This window comes from Corvus moneduloides, chromosome 3 (assembly GCF_009650955.1).
Source record: "Corvus moneduloides isolate bCorMon1 chromosome 3, bCorMon1.pri, whole genome shotgun sequence".
Lineage (NCBI taxonomy): Eukaryota > Metazoa > Chordata > Aves > Passeriformes > Corvidae > Corvus > Corvus moneduloides.
The window spans coordinates 65,582,350-65,602,264 of record NC_045478.1 but is presented as its reverse complement, the minus strand read 5'-3'; the positions used below and the strand labels follow the sequence as shown (position 1 = coordinate 65,602,264).

Genomic DNA, 19,915 nt, shown 5'->3' with positions numbered 1-19,915 from the left:
AGCAATCCTGCTTTGAAGATGGAAGAAATTTTTACAAATGTCAGTGCACAATGCTAGCAGTGGTATGTTTTCTACTGTGTGTTGGCGTTTTTTACTGTTGATGCTGAAAGGACAGAAATGCTTTGTAATTGGAAAGAAGCAGAATTCTCACTGTGTTTAATTGCTGAAGACGATAAAAGAGAGCATACAAGAAACACAGAAAAGATTTGCTCTTCTGTATAGCATCATTACATTTCAACAGTTTCCTTATCCATTCTCAAGGGATGATGGGACAACTATGACTTTACTGTCTTAGACTTTTGCAGAAGCTTTTGTTTGCCTGAAAAACACTCAGCCTAATACCTGGTTATGTAGTATGACATCTGTATTCAGACCACCTGCCTATTTTTTCAATAGATAATTGAAATTGCCTTCATATGTATCGACTATCAACTATTTAAATCAACAGGAAAAGGCATAGAAAGCAGATATTTGAAACCTAGAATCAGATGTTTTTAAATGGCAAGTGATTGATTTTTGGGCAGTAGGAATGGATTGTGTCACAGATGAGGAGTGGATGTTCTATATCTCCATATTAGAGCTAGGCAAAAGGATTTTCTGGAAGATGTGTTTTACAAGACAGCTTAGATGAGATCAGTAGGAAGCTCTGCAGTAGCAGCGTTCTTTTTGTTTACCTCAGTAGTAGCATTCATTCAATAGGACGGCCTTCTAAAAGGGACAGCAGTGATGTTAAAAATAAACCAAAACCAGCAGCATTTCACTTCAGTTCTGGAATGATAAGCTTTGCAGTTGGGATGCAGGACAGACATCAAACAGTTTGTTCACTTCTCCTCTCTCTATCCAGCATCTTGGGTGTGAGGGTTGGGGGTGCTTGGCCCATCCTTAAATATGCTCTCCCCAGGGCACCACCAGATGGCGGAGGGTCTCAGCTATGTCCTGAGATGGGTCCACTGGAGCTGTTTTTATCCAGCATGGGGCAGCCCTTGCCTCTCCTGACAGACACCGTTCCTGCCATGCTGAGTTGCCAGCACCTGGGATGGACACCTGATACAACAGTGTCCTCACACTTTATCAAAAAATAATCGCCATATTAGAACAGAGGGGAGATGTACAGGCTCTTAAATATTGCGTAATAATCTTCTCTAAAAGTACCATCCTCTGGATGTGTGTTTTCTGCGTTTTGTGGCTTCTACTGTGTTTGTTAAAAATAAAGGAATTTAATCTGTAACACTGACTGACCAGAAATGATTATTAAAACAAAGTTTAATAGAAAGCCATGTTTTCCAATTGCACTTTTCCTTTCTGAGGTGGAGTGAATGCATTTTAATAAATCTGTCATCAGAATAGGCTTTATTTCTGGAGAATATCTTATTTTCAAAAATGAAGACCGTATCTTTCTCCCGGGGTGCCTGAGCATCCTGGGTGATACAATGTATTAAATAAGAGCAAGGGAGCTTGCTGGAGATACCCTTTGCATTTTGTCTCTCAACCCTGTTCTAGAGGACAGTGCAATAGGCTTTGTGAAGTACAGTATTGAGTTTCACTTCATTAATTCTCAGAAACTTTGGATTTAATTTCCAAATTAATTTTTAGTTTTTTAATTCAAAAGTTAATTTTTAAAATTTTGGTGTTGATGTGAAGCATGCTATCATAACGTGCATTGTTTATTTGGGCAAATTATTCTGCTCATCCGTCCACATTTCTCATCTGTTTATATTCAGCCTTGTTCCTTGATTTATATTACCTCATAACTGTCAGAACTGGTTGTTTTCCATACAACTTTTGACAAAGTAGTTGATTTGCATAATCAGTTTAAGATTTCATGCAACAATTGAGAACTCTTCCTGGATTATTAAACAAATACTGTTGTAACAGTCCAAGGAGATATAAACTGGTCAATTTTCATTTCATGTTTTGATATGTTAAAAGTTGTACCTAGGAACAGTAAAGTATATTCTAAAAAACAAAATGGAAAATCTCAATGTCACAGAATATTAAAAACAAATCACGTTAATCTGCAGTTACAGCAGCCTTTCTGTATTCATGCTTTTAAATATATTTTTCAATTTTAAAACAATATAATTAGAAAAGATTTCATATTTCTGATCCGCAGCAGTATCATTTTAAGTTTCAAGTATTTAAAATAAATAATCATTTAAGTTTGTGGAGATAGGAAGCTTTCTTCATTATTTCATGTCAGTAATTACTACACAGTGCTATGCCTTTCATACTTTCATATACAAGACCTTTCATGGTCTTGGTATAATTTATTTCCTTTTCCTGACATTTCCTGCAGTAATTGAAGATCTCCACATTTTCCTTTCATGCTGAGATCTTGTTAGAGCTGTTCTTTTAATTATTTTTTTAAATTCACCTATTAATTTTACACGTTGTGTATCTTTAAAAGGGTGTCAAATGACAGCAGAGAAAGTGGAAAATATGTTTATATTTCTCTTTTGAATGCATTAATTCACAGAAGTGAGTGGTTAAAATGACTGGCCTTTTCCTTCCCCCAGAATGCCCAGCACAGGAAGTACGCCAGGTGGAAGGCAGCATACATTCATAACTGCTTAAAGAATGGAGAGACTCCTCAACCTGGCCCCATTGGACTGGAAGGAGAGAGCTTTGGTACGTATTTCCCTTTTCTTTTTAAGAGAGCAGAGGGCTGTGCCAAGGTGAAGTGGTGGTATGCACAGTTCTTCAGGGAGCACTCCTTAGGAAGCATGGCTTCCCCAGTTGATGTTCTGATGCCTTAAATCCATTCACAATGGGCTACCTTCTACTACTTCTTTTCAGCTTCTCCTGCTGTTATTTTTATTGGACCTTACTGTGTGATTGACTTATTTAATAAAACTTCTTTTTCTTTGTAGTGGAGATTATTATTTTCAATACAGCTATTCTCTAAGAAGTCATTGTCAGCTTTGGGCCAGCACCATGCATTTCTTTAACCACAGACCTTCTGTTAAATCTGTTCTGTAAAGTTATGATCCTTTTGCCGGTTTATCCTGTCTCAGAAGTTAAGTAGGAGTTGAAAGTGGACTGATCATAAGTGAATTCAACTTCAAAGCAAAGATCTGCTTGTGAGACAACCCCCTTTCTCCCTGTGTAATAATGTGGGTTTCAAAACAGGTTTATGGCCTACTCAGTACATACTGAGTTGGATTTTCTGCCTCTTTCTCACTCATCCTCCTTTTCCTTGTGTTTTCAGTTGTTCCTTCTGGCTACCTGAGCTCCCTGTACAGGATTCCTCGAGGTTCCCACTTTATCTAACAGTTAAGGAGGTGATTTCTAAGGACATCCACTTAACCAAACTGAATGTGTATCAGAACAAGTTGTTTTGCTTTCAATAGTGATCAGTTTCATTGGTTTTGGTAGTGACCAGTTTCTTTGCTTTTCTCCTCAATGCAGATTGTATACAAATTTTAAAGGTTGATCTCTTATGAAATAGGATGTCATTGAAATGGATATTTTCACTATGCAAATTAAAACAGACTAATTCTGCACAATGACAACCTGTGTATCATTCTTCACATACCTTAATGGAACAACTAAGAACATCAAATAATTTGTTATTTTTCTTCTGAGCTGGCATGTGAGACTTTGTGGGCTGTCAGTTAAGTTGATGCTAATTTATCTCTTAAGCTTGAATTTAGTAATACAAATTTCTCCAAATAAAAAGGGTCAATAAACAAATCTACAGTGCAAGAGGGAAAAATCTAGCTTGTAGAGCATGGCTTGTATCTAACCTGTAGAGCCACCTTATTGAGGTGGCTACATAAAGGTTTGTGAACATATGTATTAATATAGATAATCAATATATTTATACATGCACCCACATATTAATTATACATGTATATACACATAAAAGTAATTGTTTGTTTGTTTACATTCATTTGTGTTTGGGGTCTGTACCTGAGTCTTCAGTGGATTTTGAAGTCTGAACTTGTAATTTGCTTGTCGTAAGTTACGAGTAGGCTTGTAATTTCCTACACATTAGTTTTATTTTAAACATATCAAAACATTAGGAAACTAGTTTCTCTTCTGGTTCTCAATCTTTTCATCATGCAATCTCATATTTTAATTCTTCTCCACATTGTAATTTATATGTCCTAGACAGTGTTGCATTAAAAAAAAAGTATATTACCTTTTTTTTTTTTTTTAAGGAGAATGTGTATTGAACATCTATTGCAGCTTATTATTATCTTTGTAGTGTCTAAAAGCCTGGGTGCCAAGTATAATTTATTTTCAGTATCCTGGATAAAATACTGTTAATGTATTAGTACTCCAGAAACACTGTAACATAAGGAAATTCAAATACTTGTGAACAAATACCGAGTATGATAGTTTTATTTCCAAGCTACTTGTTTATTCTTGTTACTATGTTTTCCTAACCTAAAGACACCCTACTTGTACACTTAAACACTGGAATGGGTATCTTACCCACTGAAATATGCTTCAGTCTATGCACAGCTGTATTTGAAGTGAAGTATTAGCAAACTAATTTCTTCTTCAACATACAACCTTTGCCAAGGCAGTTTTCTTAATTGTCCATGCAGCTGTAGCAAGAGATACTTGGAATGCAACTCCAACTGCAAACATCACCACATCTTTGTCAAATTACACCAGGTTGATGATTTAATGGAGACTGCAACATGTGAGAGAAAAATCTCTTGTTATATTGAGTGTAATGAATAGCTCAGTTAAATATTTTCAGCTTTAAGATGAGTGCTCTTTAGTGGTCTGGCTCATAGTGTGGTAAAGCTGACCTGATTACGTGAAGTGAATTATGAATTTTAAACAAGTACAAAAATAGAATTTCTAAGTAAACATTACAAAGCTTTTGCTTAAAATCCATATGTGCAACCTGTAGAAGCTAGTTATTTCTCAAAAGCAACAAATAGGCTCTTTCTTGATTTTATTAATGCAGAGAGGTAACTAACTTGCTCTAGGCTACAAAAGAAACTGTTGTAGGAAGGAAAACAGAATTCAGGCTTTCCTCAAATCCTTGGTATTCCTTGCAGTTCATTACAGCTGGTTATGGGAATTGGTGAAGACCCTTGCTTTCATTACCAGGTTATGTCTACATGCAACTTAAAAGGGATGCAAATGCTGAGTGAATCAAACTTTTAACATCCTTTTTGATAGAGTGCCCGCAAGATCTGTAATTTGCCAATATGTTGTTTGGTTGTTTTGTTGTTGAATTGTATTTCATGTAGAGAGATTATTTCTCACACTCCTATTTTCTGGGAAGTGAAATGAAAAATATGTGTTGATGTTTATTTTTGACAGTTAGCTCCATAGTGTAGGTGTCCATAATGTTTCACAGAACAAGACAAAAATGTGATGCAAATTAATTTTCATGAGAAGAATCAGTAAAAAAGTGTTTCAATTCTTGCTTTGTGCATCATAAGAAGAAAAGCAGTATTGTTTGAATGTATGACTGGACCTTCCCCATTCCTTTCTGCTTGCTCATTTTCTTCCTCCCCTAGCATGTGGAAAAAGTCTGTTTAAACAGAGTGAAACTAGGTCTCTGTAGCTTGACAAATTACCATTTTTTTCCGAAGTGTTATTTTTTTTGTGATTCTTGAAAACCATACTGTAACTCTTGGAGATGTTTTTACAGTAACATAGGCATGCTTTATGCAGTTCTGCTGTTGGATTTATGGATGCTTCTGTCAGGATGCCACCATGGAAACCTTAAAATGACATGCTTAATTTATTAATGCAGTTGGAATACAAGTCCTAGAGTACACATAAAGGTTACTTAGCATTAGCCCTAGGTCATCCAACAAGATTTTACACTGATGGAAAAAAAATGGAAATAATGAAATATTTGAATATAAATGGTCATGATATAGCCACAGTAAATACCTTAAATGTAATCACTTTCATTGCAATATATAATATGTAGGCTACATTTCTATTACAGAATTTCAGAAAACCTTAATAGTTCCATCTAGTAAAAAGAATAGTGTGGGAAGCTGATGGGTTTTTGAGTTCATTTCTCAATGTTGGGGAAAAAAAATACTTGTTTGGTTTGTTTTTTAAAAGCAGTGTTCAAATAGAACCTTACATTGTGAATCTTTTAGCAACATCTCAAGCGAAAGAGAAACAATGCAGCAGAATGAAAAAAAGAAAAAAAATAAATTGATAGATTATAATTCTCTGAACTCAATAAAAATAGGAGTCCACAGAACTGGAGGAGTCTGGACTCCTTAAAAATAAAAATGTTGCTAATTTTATATTTAGTGCACTGATCTGCTGTAGTTGTCATGATCAGTGCTTGCTTACACTAGAAAAGGGAATGCCATTAAGCCTTGAGAATCCTCTGTTTATATAAAAGTATCTTTGGATGGTTGGTTATGGGCCTCGGATGATTATTTCACAAAGCCTTGCCTTCAGTAAATAAATGATTTTCAAAAACACAAACAAGTGATCTGGGTATACTGTAGCTCTGCAGAAAATTTAAAGAGCTCATGGATTCGTTATGCTGGGATTCAAACACGAAGGCTGATGAGGTTCCAAGACAAAAAACTCAGCTGGAGCTGAAATGAAATGTAAAACAATTGTGTCACTGTTCCCCAGCCTAGTATTTCAGCATCTTTAAGCAAATTGTAGGGAACTTTGAATTCTAGGTTATTACTGCTGCATGAGAAAATAATTTTCTGATTTTTTAGCGTTCATTCCCTGGGAAATTTTTTTTTTTTTTCAGTTAATTATGGATGTTCTAATTACAGAATTTAAAACCTCTGTTGATCTTAAAAGGATTTCAGGCTGCTAAAAAGTGAACATTTATCTGGCACTACTGTTAAAAACTATTCACAAATACTGAAAGTGGGTATCTTAAAATGTTTCTGATACTTTAGTCTTTGATAAAGAATATTTTAAGTATTTGCTTTCCAGAAAGAATAGTTACAATGCTTTTATGATATTTGGGCACTTTAAAGACCTAAGAAGACTTAATTTAAACAAAACTACTTTTATGTTTAATACAGTTTTAACATTGGCCAATTGCATAATGAGCAAATCAAACAGTTGAGCTTAATCTTTTTGTACAAATAGCTGATTAAAAAGTAGATTGCCCTTTTGTGAATTTGCCTCTTGCCAGCACTGTCATTACAGGTGGTCACCACTTTTAACTTTTTTTGATTGTTTTTAACATTGCGAGACTTTAACCCTTTGAGTTCATGTCTTCCATGGCCAGTGTTGCCCACAGCATTGCACTGTTACAGCAGTGAGTAGAGACCCTGAACTATGCAGTGCGGAAGTTGGAAACTGAAACTGGGAATGGCTTGGAGAGAAGATGGGAGCAGTGCAAGAGAGGCATAAATATGGGGCAAGGGGTTGCAGATATGGGACATGTCAGTGCAGAGAAAGAAATCAGAATTGCCTTGAGAACCAGATAAGGGCAACAGGAAGCTGAAAGGGGAAGAATAAAGGAATACATGCATTAACAGGTTAAATGTGGGTATGAAATTGCAGGTAATTCTCATAGCTGAGATACTAAGCACAGTGGAAGCATGTTTTCTCTCACTGCATCATTCTTAAAAATGGCTTAGAAGTTTTTACAACAGCTTTCCCAAAATCCTAGCTTCAAGCAGACACCCAGCTTGGAAAATTCAACTTTATGGCTAGAAATTGACCAAGCTATAAATAATTGGTAACAGTGTTACAAGTAATATTTGGCAGCCTCACCTTCAGACAGCATGATGAGTGTTGTGCATAACTATTTCATTCATTTTATGTATAGTAAGCCTCTGTGGTTTTGATAATTTTTTTCTGAAACTGTTTAATTTTTTTTTTTCAGTTGACACCAAAACCATTGAAAAATACAGCATTCAAACAATGGTTTCCTATCATTACATTATTATTTAAAAGACAGCAATGTTTACTCTTGAATCTCACCTTTTGCCAGTTTTCAGACATTTAGTTTTATTTCCGTGCATGTTAGCCACATGATATTGCAGTATGAGCTACTAACAAAAAATACAGCAAAAGAAAAATCTGGCACCTTAAGATATTCTTTGTCTTCCAGAAACCTGTCAGGTGTTCATTTGCATGTGTCAGAAATTGTTCCATAAAACCACAGTGTATTTATTAAAGTCCACTAAAATTTTTCTCATGACAATACTTGATTTTACTCTGCTTTATAGCCTTTTATTTTAGTAAATCTTATTGTGAATTACAAGGTGTTCAGGCATTTTTCATAAAGCTAGCATGCAAAGTTTTTCTGGGAGGAAGAAGGACTCACATGGGAAGCAATTCTGATATTTGTAATAGTAATATTTTTAATAGTAGACCATTTAATTATTAAGCAGTAGAAGTGTTTGCATAACACATAGTCTTGTGTAGTTGAAGATCAGTGTGGATTTCTTAAAAAACATCTCTTCTGCTAGCTCTACACACATACAAGTTTTGTGCTCCCATTTTTCTTTTGTTCCCTCTCAAGCACTGACTGTTAAAAGAAGCAATTCCCAAAACTGTGCTTGTTCCATCTGACATCATTGATATAGGTGAACACATACACAGTAAATGAAATTAGTTGTTTTAAACTGAACTGAATTCAAATGAAAGAGCAGGAATCAACCATATATTCTAAATTAACTGGATCATTAGCCTTTAAAGTAATATTAAATAAACTAGACCAGAATCTTAAGAACATGACTAGATTGAAAAATATGTATATTCTTTGTGCATGCTATGGGATATATTGAACCTTGTTATTCTTATAGCTCATTATGTGCTCTAACTGTTCTAGACGCAATTACGACTTAGCTAAGATGCATTTAGTTTCTTGTTTGGTATTACTTTCCCAAAGTTCCTCTTGGTTGCTATTTATTTGGGATTTGATATGGGGTAAAAGAATTGGCACTGTCTAGCCTTTCATGAAGAGTTTGTAAGGCAAATACAGTTTTCCATATTCTGGTTCATGTATATGTTAAAGTGTAAGTTACTGCCTGTTTCTAGTAACTTGTTCAACTTCTATGGATGCAGTACATGAAGGTAATAACAAATTGTTCTAATGAGACAGCTTATTCAGATCAGTAAGGAAATGATTCTTCAATTTGAACAGAAGAGATCTTTGAAACTATGTGAGTTTCTAGATCTTTATTGTATGGTATGTTGCTTTTTAGCTTTTCAAATCAACTCTATGTGATTTGGGTTGATGTTTTATTTCACACTGTGTGGGGGCAATTTTTTTAGCAATAAAAATTTGAAAGGAGGTTTTAAGGAAAGCCAAAGCTTTCAAGTGTTTGTACATAACAGTTGCAGTAATTCTTATTTTTTGTCATTTTAGCAGATGCTGAAAGGGAAGAAGCGGGGTCGTCTTCTGTCCATGGTGGAACAACTCAACCATCATCATCCATCATCATCATCTACATATGAAGCTAACAACATACCAACTAGTAATTACACTGGCGTACATATACCACCAGGTGCCCATGCACCAGCCAACACTCCAGCTGAAGTACCTCATAACACAGGTATGTCCAAATCACACCTCAAAAATCTATGCCTTTACTGGGAGATGAATTCTTGCCCAAATTCTAGTCCATCACATATAGAGTAGAATAACACAGTATTGTGTGGCAAAAGCACCTTCATAAGCTAAAATGTCAAAATGCCATTTGAAATATTTTTTAATGTTTTTTTAAAATATATAAATCTTATTTTGGAGGACTTCTACAGAAGACATATATGGACTAAGAAGTGAAGGTTCTTGCAGACAATTTTTTTTGTTCTCTCTTGAATCAGTAAAATGTTGCGTTGCGACATCTGTACTGTAAAACGCAATTTGAATATTTCACTTGATAGATGAAATGTATTACTTCATTTCATATGTAGCTTTCTCTGTGCAGATAGGCTGCTGTTCTTCATGTGGAAGCTTGTCCAACATAGTGTTGAAGTTGCTGCAACTCTCTAGTAATCATGCCTGATGTACCATTCATACTGATTTGGTTTGGCTTGTGCTCCTTTTCCCATGCAAGTGCTTTAGTGTGATTGACTTCAGACAATATTATTAATGGGAATTTTGTCCCTACTGCTAAACATACTGGCTCCTACATCTTTCTTATTATTATGTGTAATTTTTGGACCAAAACCAAGTTCTTAAAAATTACAAGTTCCTTCCCAGATGCTGTATTTAAAAAAAAAAAGGTATTAAGCGATTGGTAAATACAACTTTTACCTTAGGGGAACTTTTTATAATAATCACAGAATAGAATTATTAATTAATGATTAATAAGAGTAAAATGTTGAAAGCTCTTCATTTCAATCCTGATGATCAATTATTGTTCAGATACATTTTTATATTATGGAACATATGAGATTTTTGTCACACAATCCCTCCTTTTATTTTACTTTCTCATTCTAAAAATGCTTCACCCTATGAAGAGTTCAGGATGCTCTTTTCTTCAGCTTTATCAAAGGGAAATCCTTCAGATAGGTAGGGGATTTTTGGGTCTGTGAGGGAGAGTATGGGGGTTTTTTTTACCAGATCTGAAAATTACAGAGTATGTGCCTTGTTGGAATACATGAATTCTGTGCATTACATAGTTTTAAGCCCACCAGTCATTCAGTGGAGTGACGTAATTTAGAAAAATTACTATACCCTCTTCCTACACAGCAGATGTTGTAGAAATAACTATACCAATCTGGTGTGTTCTGGACATACTGCAAAAATACAGTTTTGGAGCAAAGCAATTGAGTGTACCTAAAATGGGAATACAGATACAAGAATGTTTCACAGCATAAAGTGCTGTTTCTTCTTCTAGCACCACTATTTCCCTTTTAAACTTAGCTCCCTTTTTTATTCTCACTAATTGTTTTCAAAGGAATTAGGAAGGAGACAGTTTGCAAGTGTGAGGTGACAGGCATGGGGCTTTAAAAATATAATAATATAGACTGCCTCTGGTATTAGAATGTAGGAATTCAGATTTGAAATACAAAAGTTTACTCACCCTTTTCTTTTAGCAGGTTTTCCTCAATACACTAGGGTAACCAGTGTCTCTGGACTAGTATTTTCTTATTTTTAGTGCTTGAAATTTAATTTCTGTGAAATCCTGTAAAGTGGATGACAGACTCTACGTTCTTCTGTTTTATTTTGTAAAACATTCATATTTGAAGTGAAAGCATTAAAATTATTGTTAGAAATTTTCAGAATTAGTAAGCTTTCAGCTGCTAAATTTGAAAATCAGTAAGTGTACCTGTTCTGTTTTGTTTGCTTACTTTTAAAGCCAATAAGTAAGAATAATCCAAGGCCATTTTTTTGCGTTGGTTTGCAGGAGTGACAAGTAACACCATTCAGCCTACTCCTCAGAATATTCCTCTAGTTGATCCTTCCCTTTACAGCGCTCAGTCTTCAGGTAGGCTTGTGGCATTTGTATTGTTGTACATTGACGTACTGTGTCCTCTGTGTCTCCCCTGCACTGAAGGAAGAAGTTTGAGAAATATTGTCATTGTTACCTGAATGCTATTCCAGAATTTTAAAAAGAATGGACAACATCTAAGCATTGTGTTGCTAAGAGTTTAATAGTTTCTGAAAGCTGTTACAATATAGTGTTGTCTGTCTGACTACTTTGAACCAATGAGCTATCATTGTGTAAGGCGTTTTATTTTTCATATTGTTGCTTCTCAGGTGAGGGTCTGATATACTTTGCAAAGCCTATATTCCTGATAGCCTTGCTAAATTATATTTTTTGTAATTAATACACATTCCCTTTACTTAAAATTCATTCTACAGGGTCAGCATGTAAGTTACTTATTAACTTCATAAAATAATTCATAAAACACTCAAGTTGTGTTTTCCTGCAGAATAATTGTGCATGCTTCCTGACTGTAAGTAGTACCTGTGTTAAATGAAACAATTTATAAGGTACTGCTAATGATGTTACTTTGATATACCATTAATCAAGGCTTTTATCTTCTAAGATGTCGTCTGTCTTTGGTGTTGAAATCACTGATAACCTATATCATATGTATTTTATGTCCGCTTGCATATTCCATGCTTTGAAATGTACACATAAGGGCTAACCTTAGGGAAACCACAGCCTGTGGAAGAGTAGTAACTGACAATAAAGCTGGAATCATCCTAGATTCTAATTTGAACACTCATGTACATTTGGACAAAGAGTTAACTGTTTTCTAAGAATTTTTTTTTTAATAGAGAAAATAGTATTAAAAAACTCCGTAAATTACATCTGTTTCTAATAATCCGATTTTTTCTTGGCAGTATAACAAGGATGTTGAGTGAGGAGGAGGTCTCGAAATCCTGGTACAAAATCTGTTCACATTCTTCCCTACAGTTTATCCTCATCAGGGAAAGCTGATAGTATACATAATTGCTATGATAAGTTCTAGTGCTAACCACAGTGAAACATTGTCTGTTATGACTACAAAGTTTATATAGGTATGCTTTTGTATTTTATAACTTACAAATATTTAGTTACTTTATTATGTTGTTGAAGAGTGTGTCTGTTAAAGTAGCTTTCCTGAAAAAGCATTTTTGCTTCAATTGAATGCTATAGTAGGAATTCAATGTTTAACTTGTTTTTAGTCTGCTGGCATAAGAATGCTTAAGGATGTTTCCATTTTAATGTACTAGAAAGCCATTTTTATAGAAGATGTCTTAAAAATAGAAAATTTTGCCACTAATAGAGCCATATTAACCTCTAGTATTCTTCTGAAGAGCAAAAGGTACTATAGGTGCTGTAGTTTTTCTGGCATATTATTGTAATCACAGAATCACAGGATAGCTTGAGCTGGAAGGGACCCAGAAGGATTGAGTCCAAACTCTTATGTGAATGGCCCATACCGGGATGGAACCACAGCCTTGACATTGTTAACACCATGCTCGGGCCAACTGAGCTGGAAATAATGGTTTCATGTGGCAGAGTAACTCATTTTCATTGAAAACAACACCTCAGACCTGTAGCTGAAACATGCAACTTGGTGATAGTTTTGAGTTTTGGGGACTGCTGTGGGGATTTCAGTAGCTCCTTAACTGAAATGGCTCAAAGTTTTACTTAAGTTTTGCCATAGTAACTGCTAGTTGGAAGGCACATTTTATGGTGTTTGGAAGCAAGGCTTTCATGTTTAACTAGTTTAACATGATCTTCTAGACAGTCATTGTAACAGGTTTTTTGGTAACTACTCTGAAAATTTTAGTCATCATTGTTTCTTGGTTTTAATGTTCGTTTCTGGTTGTCAAAAATGTCATAATTTTGATTGAAACTTTAATTTTTTCTTAAGACATTCCATTATTCAATATCTGAATAGTATCAGTGCATTGCTCCCTCTTACCACCTTCCTGAGATAACCTGGTTTAATAAGTACATAAATAAAAAGGAATCGTGTTTATGAGAACACGTAGTAAGTAATATTGTGTAATTAAGAGATTAAGACCCTTGCTGAGCGCCATGATAAATCTCTAACGTGATCTAACCTGAGTATTGCATGCCTGCATTTCCTCCTCTGCACATCAGTTGTGTCGCTACAAGTTTGAGTCTTGTAACAGCTCAAAGTGTTACATTCTTATGAGGGAGTGCTGCAAAAGTGCACCCAGAGAGGTGATAGAGGTCATACAGTAGGTTCTTGGTTTGAAAGCTTAGGAAACAGTGTCGGTTACACAGGAGTCTGAGAGGGCGCAGGGGATGTGTCAGCAGAGGTACAGTGACCAGTTTTGTTTGCATGTGTGGAATTAAGAAGCTTGAGAGCAGTGGAAAGTGTTTGTCCTTGCCTGTCACTGTCTTTGTTGTGCATTCTTCTCCTCATGCTACTGAGGAGAGTCCTTTCTATGCCAACAGTGGCCTTGTTCTCTAACCAATAAGCAGATTGAGAAATGCCTGTATCTCTTAATGGATGTACAAAACTGTGGGACCCAAAAGCCCTCCCCAGTTCCTGGGCTGCAGTATACATATCTGGGCTAGATCCTTGCTTCGTATTGAGGTACATACCATTCCTGTGGAACAGAAGTTGCCTTTGGACAGGAAGGAGGGATGGATCAGTGTTGCTCTCCATCCGGTAGATGTGCAGAGCTAGCACAGTGCAAGGTACATTTGTTCCATGATTTAGAAATTATATCTGTGTCTATACTAACAAATTATACATGCCTGCAAATATTTGGCATGGAGAACAGCTGGCACAGAACCTCTCACATCCATACTATTAAACTTTTAAACCTAAACAAGGTAGCTCATGAAGACATTGAATGGTCTGTAGCTTGCTCTGACCACAAGTCATGCCCAGGAATTGTTTGGGAAAGTTCTAGTTTTCATGGGCCAAAACCATACTGGAGTCTGTTCCAGCAGTTTGACACTGCAGACTGTCAAGTTTGAGTGCTAAGACGCCTTCCTTGGCAGTGTTGAATGTGGTAGTCTAGGCATAGCCAAACAGGATATTCCACATATTCCTGCAAGACTCTTTCTTGTAGTAAGATCAAATGTATATTTTAAAAATTAATTGTATATTTTCTTTGCTTCCCATAACATGGGAGAAGCCATTTGATTAATACTGTTATGGGAGAAAAGCTTTTGGTGGAGAGGAGTCAAATATTTTATCAAAGGAAGATTAAGTTAAAGGAATAGTGTTCTTTGATTTTTACTCAGCATGAATTTTTCAATAGTTGTCCTGTCCTGTGGGAACAAGTTTCAGAGTTTAATGTTGACTTTTGAAAGTGTCAAAGCTTTTGCATTTAAGCATGGGTTGATGTGTCTGACAACAGAATGTAGAGTTACACAGCAACTTCATGTACGTGTGCGTGCACTTGTCTGGTGTAGTTTTCTTAAAAAAATTTATTACCCCTGGATTTTGCTAACACTAAAGGCATTCATAGTTGCGCTACATGGTTTTTATAAGATCTTCTTACATTGCCATATGGTCCCTTCTACAGGTGGCATAGTATAAAGAAAGCATTTGTCCATTGTAGTTGTATGTATAATATAATGTTTGATATTCTACACACAAAGTAGAAATAATAATTTGACATTGAATGTGTTTTCATGATCTTAAAAAGAAATCCTTGATTATATTTTCAGTGATTCAATGGGAAAAAAGAGTATCTTGTTTTCAAAAAACCATTTGTTACCTTTGCCATCACTGTTTTTTTATGCACCAATTTGTGTGATTGAAATGTTCTTAAATCAACTGCGGTATATTTGGGCATCATAAAAAGGAAAAACATCTGATGGGTAGAAAAGGATTCCAGAGAGAAGCAGATATATTATGTAAAATGCATGTTACTTTCATTCTGAAACTGCTTTTTTCCCCAAAATTATTTCACCATCTCTAGTCAAATTGTTTACACTTTGTGTTCATCTTAAACTAAAAGAATCATGCCGGATTCCATATTCCTGACATGTTTCAGTAATATAATTACAGTCCTAGTAATTCCAGAATAACACAGAAGCAGTTTGTTTCAGAATAAATACGGTATACCTTTCCTATCTCAGTGTTGTTGGGCTTTTTTAGAGCCAAAAATCACTGGATACTTGAGGCTGGAAGGGACTTCAGGAGGTGGTCTGGTCCAACCCCTCTACTCAAGGAAGGGTCGTGTAAAACCAGTCACTCAGGACCATGTCCTTTGTGTCTCCCCCTGCCTGTGCACTCTCCCGGTGGTTTAATTTGCTGCACTGAAGAAGTTTGAGAAAAATGTCACTGCTAATTCAAAAGATAGTTTTTGAATCTCTCCAGGGACAGACACACAACCTCTCTGGGCAGCCTGTCCCAGAGCTTGGTCACCCTCTGAGTAAAAACTGTTTCCTGATGTTCAGACAGGACCCACCTGTGTTTCTGCCTCGGGTCTTGTCACTGGACATCGCTGAAAAACAACCCATCTCTGTCCTTTGAATACTCTCCCTTCAGGTGTTTATATACATTGATAAGATTCCCCTGAGCCCTCTCTTCTCTAGGCTGAGCAGTCCCAGCTTTCTTGGCCACTTCTTGTATGAGAGGTGCTCCATTCCCTTAGTCATCTTTGTGGCCCTTTGCTGGACTGTCTCCAGGATGTCAGTCCATCTCATTTTTGCTGAGGAGCCCAGAACTGGACACAGCACTCCAGATATGGTCTCACTAGGGCTGAAAGGGACAGGATCACTTCCGTTGAGCTGCTGGCAGTGCTCTTCCTACTGCAGCACAGGATGCCATTGTCTCTCTTCACCACAAGGGGAGATTGTTGGCTCATGGGCAAATCAGTGTTCACCAGGACCCTCAGATCCTTCCCTCCAAAACTGCTTAACCCTTAGAATATGTAAATTAAAGTCAGTTACTAACTTTTGTTAGTAAGTACAGTCATTACAGTACAACTATACTTTTGATGTAAGTACAGTCATTACAGTTAACTTTTACGTTATTTTGAAAACTTAATAACACAGAGCTGGTTTGTTTCTATTTTGCTTTTCCATTGTGAGGTGTTGACTTCAATAGGAGCTCAGGCTCCTGAGCACATCAAAAGATCAACCCTCTTACTGTATAAACTTTGGTTTATAAATTTTAAATTATTAATTTTTTTCCCTCAAGTTATGTCATAATAGCATCTGAGGTAGATTTCATAATAAATAAGGCTTTATGCCAGCAAAACATTAATAGAGCTCATACTGTAAAAATAAGATTAGACTGGTGAATTTAGGCTTGCTTCCAATAAATTAGTTGAATACTGGACTGATTCCTTGGCCAGTTTTTAAAGAATGATTTTGTAGTTTCTTTTGGCATCATAGCATGAAGCTACTTTCTTTGAGGGGAACTTGGTCTTTTTAATTTCTTAAAGATGTTCAGTAATGTTGTTGCAGATTGACCTCAGCTGCTTTTAGTCTGTGACTTTATTTAGGTTACAAAATAACTGAGATGTGTGCCTGTGTTTATGCACTCCCTCACATGTATTTACTCACATGTATATGTATTTTAAGAGATTTAATGTGGCTTCACTTACTAAGCACTAAATTAATATACATTGCATTGATAATGAGCCCACCAATATGTCCCTCAATGGTTATATTTATTTGTTGGAAGGAAAATAAGTAGAGTTCTAGAGCATATTTTAAAAATTGATAAGATTAATCTTCAGAGTGCTTACCTTTCTGCTTTTTATATGGGTAGGGTTATTTTGAAAATCAGCAGACCAGTCTAGTTTTTAATGTTCCCAGGTTTTTTGGTTTTTGTTTTTTTTTTAATTTGTTCAAAAGCTGTTCTTAAATAATAAGATTAGGGGAAGGAAAAGCAAATATAATAGACATTTTTTGATAAGAACTGAAATTCTTTAGTAAACATTCTCACAGTATTGCTAACAACAGTTCTATTTTGAAGGAAAGGATCCAGCTAACTACAGTTGTGCCATAAAATATGGTGTTAAGTATATTAATGTAGTTGCTTAAAAGTAAAATGTACTTAGAGAGCTTAATCTTTGTTTAACTATATTTTATGTAAAATGTATGCTGTATTTAAAAATGCATTTTCTCTTAATCTGTGAAATCTGTTCAATGCTTATAAGATGCTGTGTGGGAAATTATTAAATATATACATAATCATTAGTGTTCTATATAATTATTTATCCGTGCCCATAAAAATCTATCATTTACAAGTTAAGTTTTTTTAAAAGAACCTGAGGAAAGATTTTATAATTTGTCCATAGATTATTGGAGTGGGATGGGATTAGCCTTAAAACTCCCAGTGAATTTGTGGGTGGAAGGATGTACAGTAACACAGCTGTGCTTTATTTTGCACCCACATCAGTGATACTATTCACATATAAAATCTTCTGCCAGTTAGGGCATAAGTCCCTACTATGCCTTCTCCAAGACTGAATGTGTGTGTTTGAGCACTACAGAATTCCTAAAGTTTTAACTTACATCAAGAAAATACTCGGATTAATAAATAAAAGTTGTTTTGTTCTATATTATGGGAATATCTTTTGCTAGTGTTCTCCAGTGTTAAAAAAATGGGCACATTTAATGACATCAATCTTTCAGTCTTCTGACATAAATTGGAAACGTAAAAATTATTTGGAAAAATGGAAACATAAAATTTGTTGATGAAAATGAAAACACGCCAGTGAGAAATGTTTCTACATTCTGAAAAGTTATTCCAGTCGAGAAGGAACAGTTTGTAACTATGTATTGTTCCTGAAGAGAGCAGAGTAATTATGCTGTGGACACAAAAAGCACTGTCCTTGTTTCTTGCAGGTTGTAATATGATTACAGCTAACTTAATGTCATGTAAAAGCTCTACTTTGCTGTCTTAGATGAAGAGCAGATCTTTCTCAAAGGTATTGGCTTACTTTTGAAAGGCACTGGGTCATGCAAATAGCAGTGTTTAGAAAGGTCCTCACATTTTTCAATAGCAAAGAAGTTAAGCTTTATGTGAATGGAAAGAAAAGAGAACAGAACAGAAGAAATACTGTATCTTGGTCTTTGTAATACTACCACAAATATTAGCCTGGTTTTCATAATATTACCACAAATAGAAGTAAAACATAAAAATCATAAGAAAGGAAGCTTAAGTCAGATTTCCTTTGTAGTAACTTTGTAATACTTATATTTTTGCAGGAGAAGTCCGCTTGACTCCAGAGGACTTTGCCAGAGCTCAAAAATATTGCAAATATGCTGGCAGTGCTTTGCAGTATGAAGATGTGAGCACTGCTGTGCAGAATCTACAGAAGGCCCTCAAGTTACTGATTACAGGCAGAGAATGAAGCTTTAATCCACCAGATTCATGTCTTTCACCTAAAGATGCTAACAGTTTATTACTGTACCTGTTAAGGAAGTGGAGTTACACAGAAATTCTCAATCCCATCATTCATGACAATGAAACCACTGTTTCAGTGTCAGATTAGCAATTAATGGTACAGTAGGAATCTCTGTTTCCATTTTACAGACAGCAGAGCTTGAAACATGAATGCAGTGGCTTGCTGTATACAAAATATTGAAGAAAGTACTGTGAACACCAGTCAAGAGTTAGAATTCATCTTGCAATATTTGGATTATCGGAATTGGAAAATGCTGACTGTAAAAAACTTGAGAATTAGGATGTTCTGTTAAAATTCTTACTCTTGTTGTATTATTGCAAACAATTATTTAATAGGTATAATAGCTTTAAAATGGTAACTAAGATTAGTGCTTTCCTCCTGAAATGAGAGCATGTGAGAAGGCTGACAGGTCCATACTTGGAAGGACTTTCTATACTTAAATCATTTCGGTATTTGTATTATCTGAGACATGAGTCTAAGTTGAGAAAGTCTTGAGGATCTTCGTATTTCATTTGAAAATGTGCTGGAAAAAACATCTCTTTATACTTCAGAGGGAGTTGTTTTGATGGTGTTCCAATCTAATCCCCCACAGCTGTATGGACTACTACATGTATTCTTGATTATTGGTTCTTGCTCCTTCTGTGTGAACACTTACAATTTTGTATATGTATGGGCAATTAAGAGAAAATACTAATACTTATCGACAAGGATCCTGAAATTGGAGGCAGAGATTCTAAATAACATGAGCTTTCAGGAAGACTAATGTCAAAACTGTTCCATCTTTTTAAGAGGCTGGAAAAAAGCTTGTTCTTCAGCTATTAAAGCACTATAGGTTTGTCTCTGGTATTAGTGTCATAGAGCTTTGTATTTCCAACTAATATTTTTCCTGTCTGCTTTGTTGTGAAGACTTTTTGGACTTGGGATTTAATTAAAATATCTTGGAAACTGAATCTTGAGTCTTTGTGAGGTCTACTATTGCAATAATAGAGCTCTTGATTGTTAAAAATCCCCCCATGCTGTTTAAAAGAAAGAATGCACAGTCTTTTAACTGGCGTGACATAATAATTGAATACACCATAAAGCATGTCTGATTTATGTAATAATTTTAATGACATTTTATCTGATCTCTTTGTCTTTCCAAGTTGCTGGATCAAATCCATGTTTTTTATAGCTGCACTG

The 19,915-nt window shown here is 35.4% G+C and overlaps 1 protein-coding gene across 1 annotated transcript in view; it reads left to right on the top strand.

The window, feature by feature from the left end:
• The window catches only part of VTA1 (vesicle trafficking 1), a 37,889-nt gene extending 18,202 nt beyond the window's left edge, over window positions 1-19,687 (top strand). Inside the window, 5 exon segments of the mRNA XM_032102000.1 lie at window positions 2,517-2,628; window positions 9,302-9,360; window positions 9,362-9,485; window positions 11,286-11,366; window positions 18,537-19,687. Of these exon segments, the coding sequence (XP_031957891.1) occupies window positions 2,517-2,628; window positions 9,302-9,360; window positions 9,362-9,485; window positions 11,286-11,366; window positions 18,537-18,682 (522 nt within the window). The 3' untranslated portion in view covers window positions 18,683-19,687.
• Window positions 19,688-19,915: the final 228 nt, after the last annotated feature.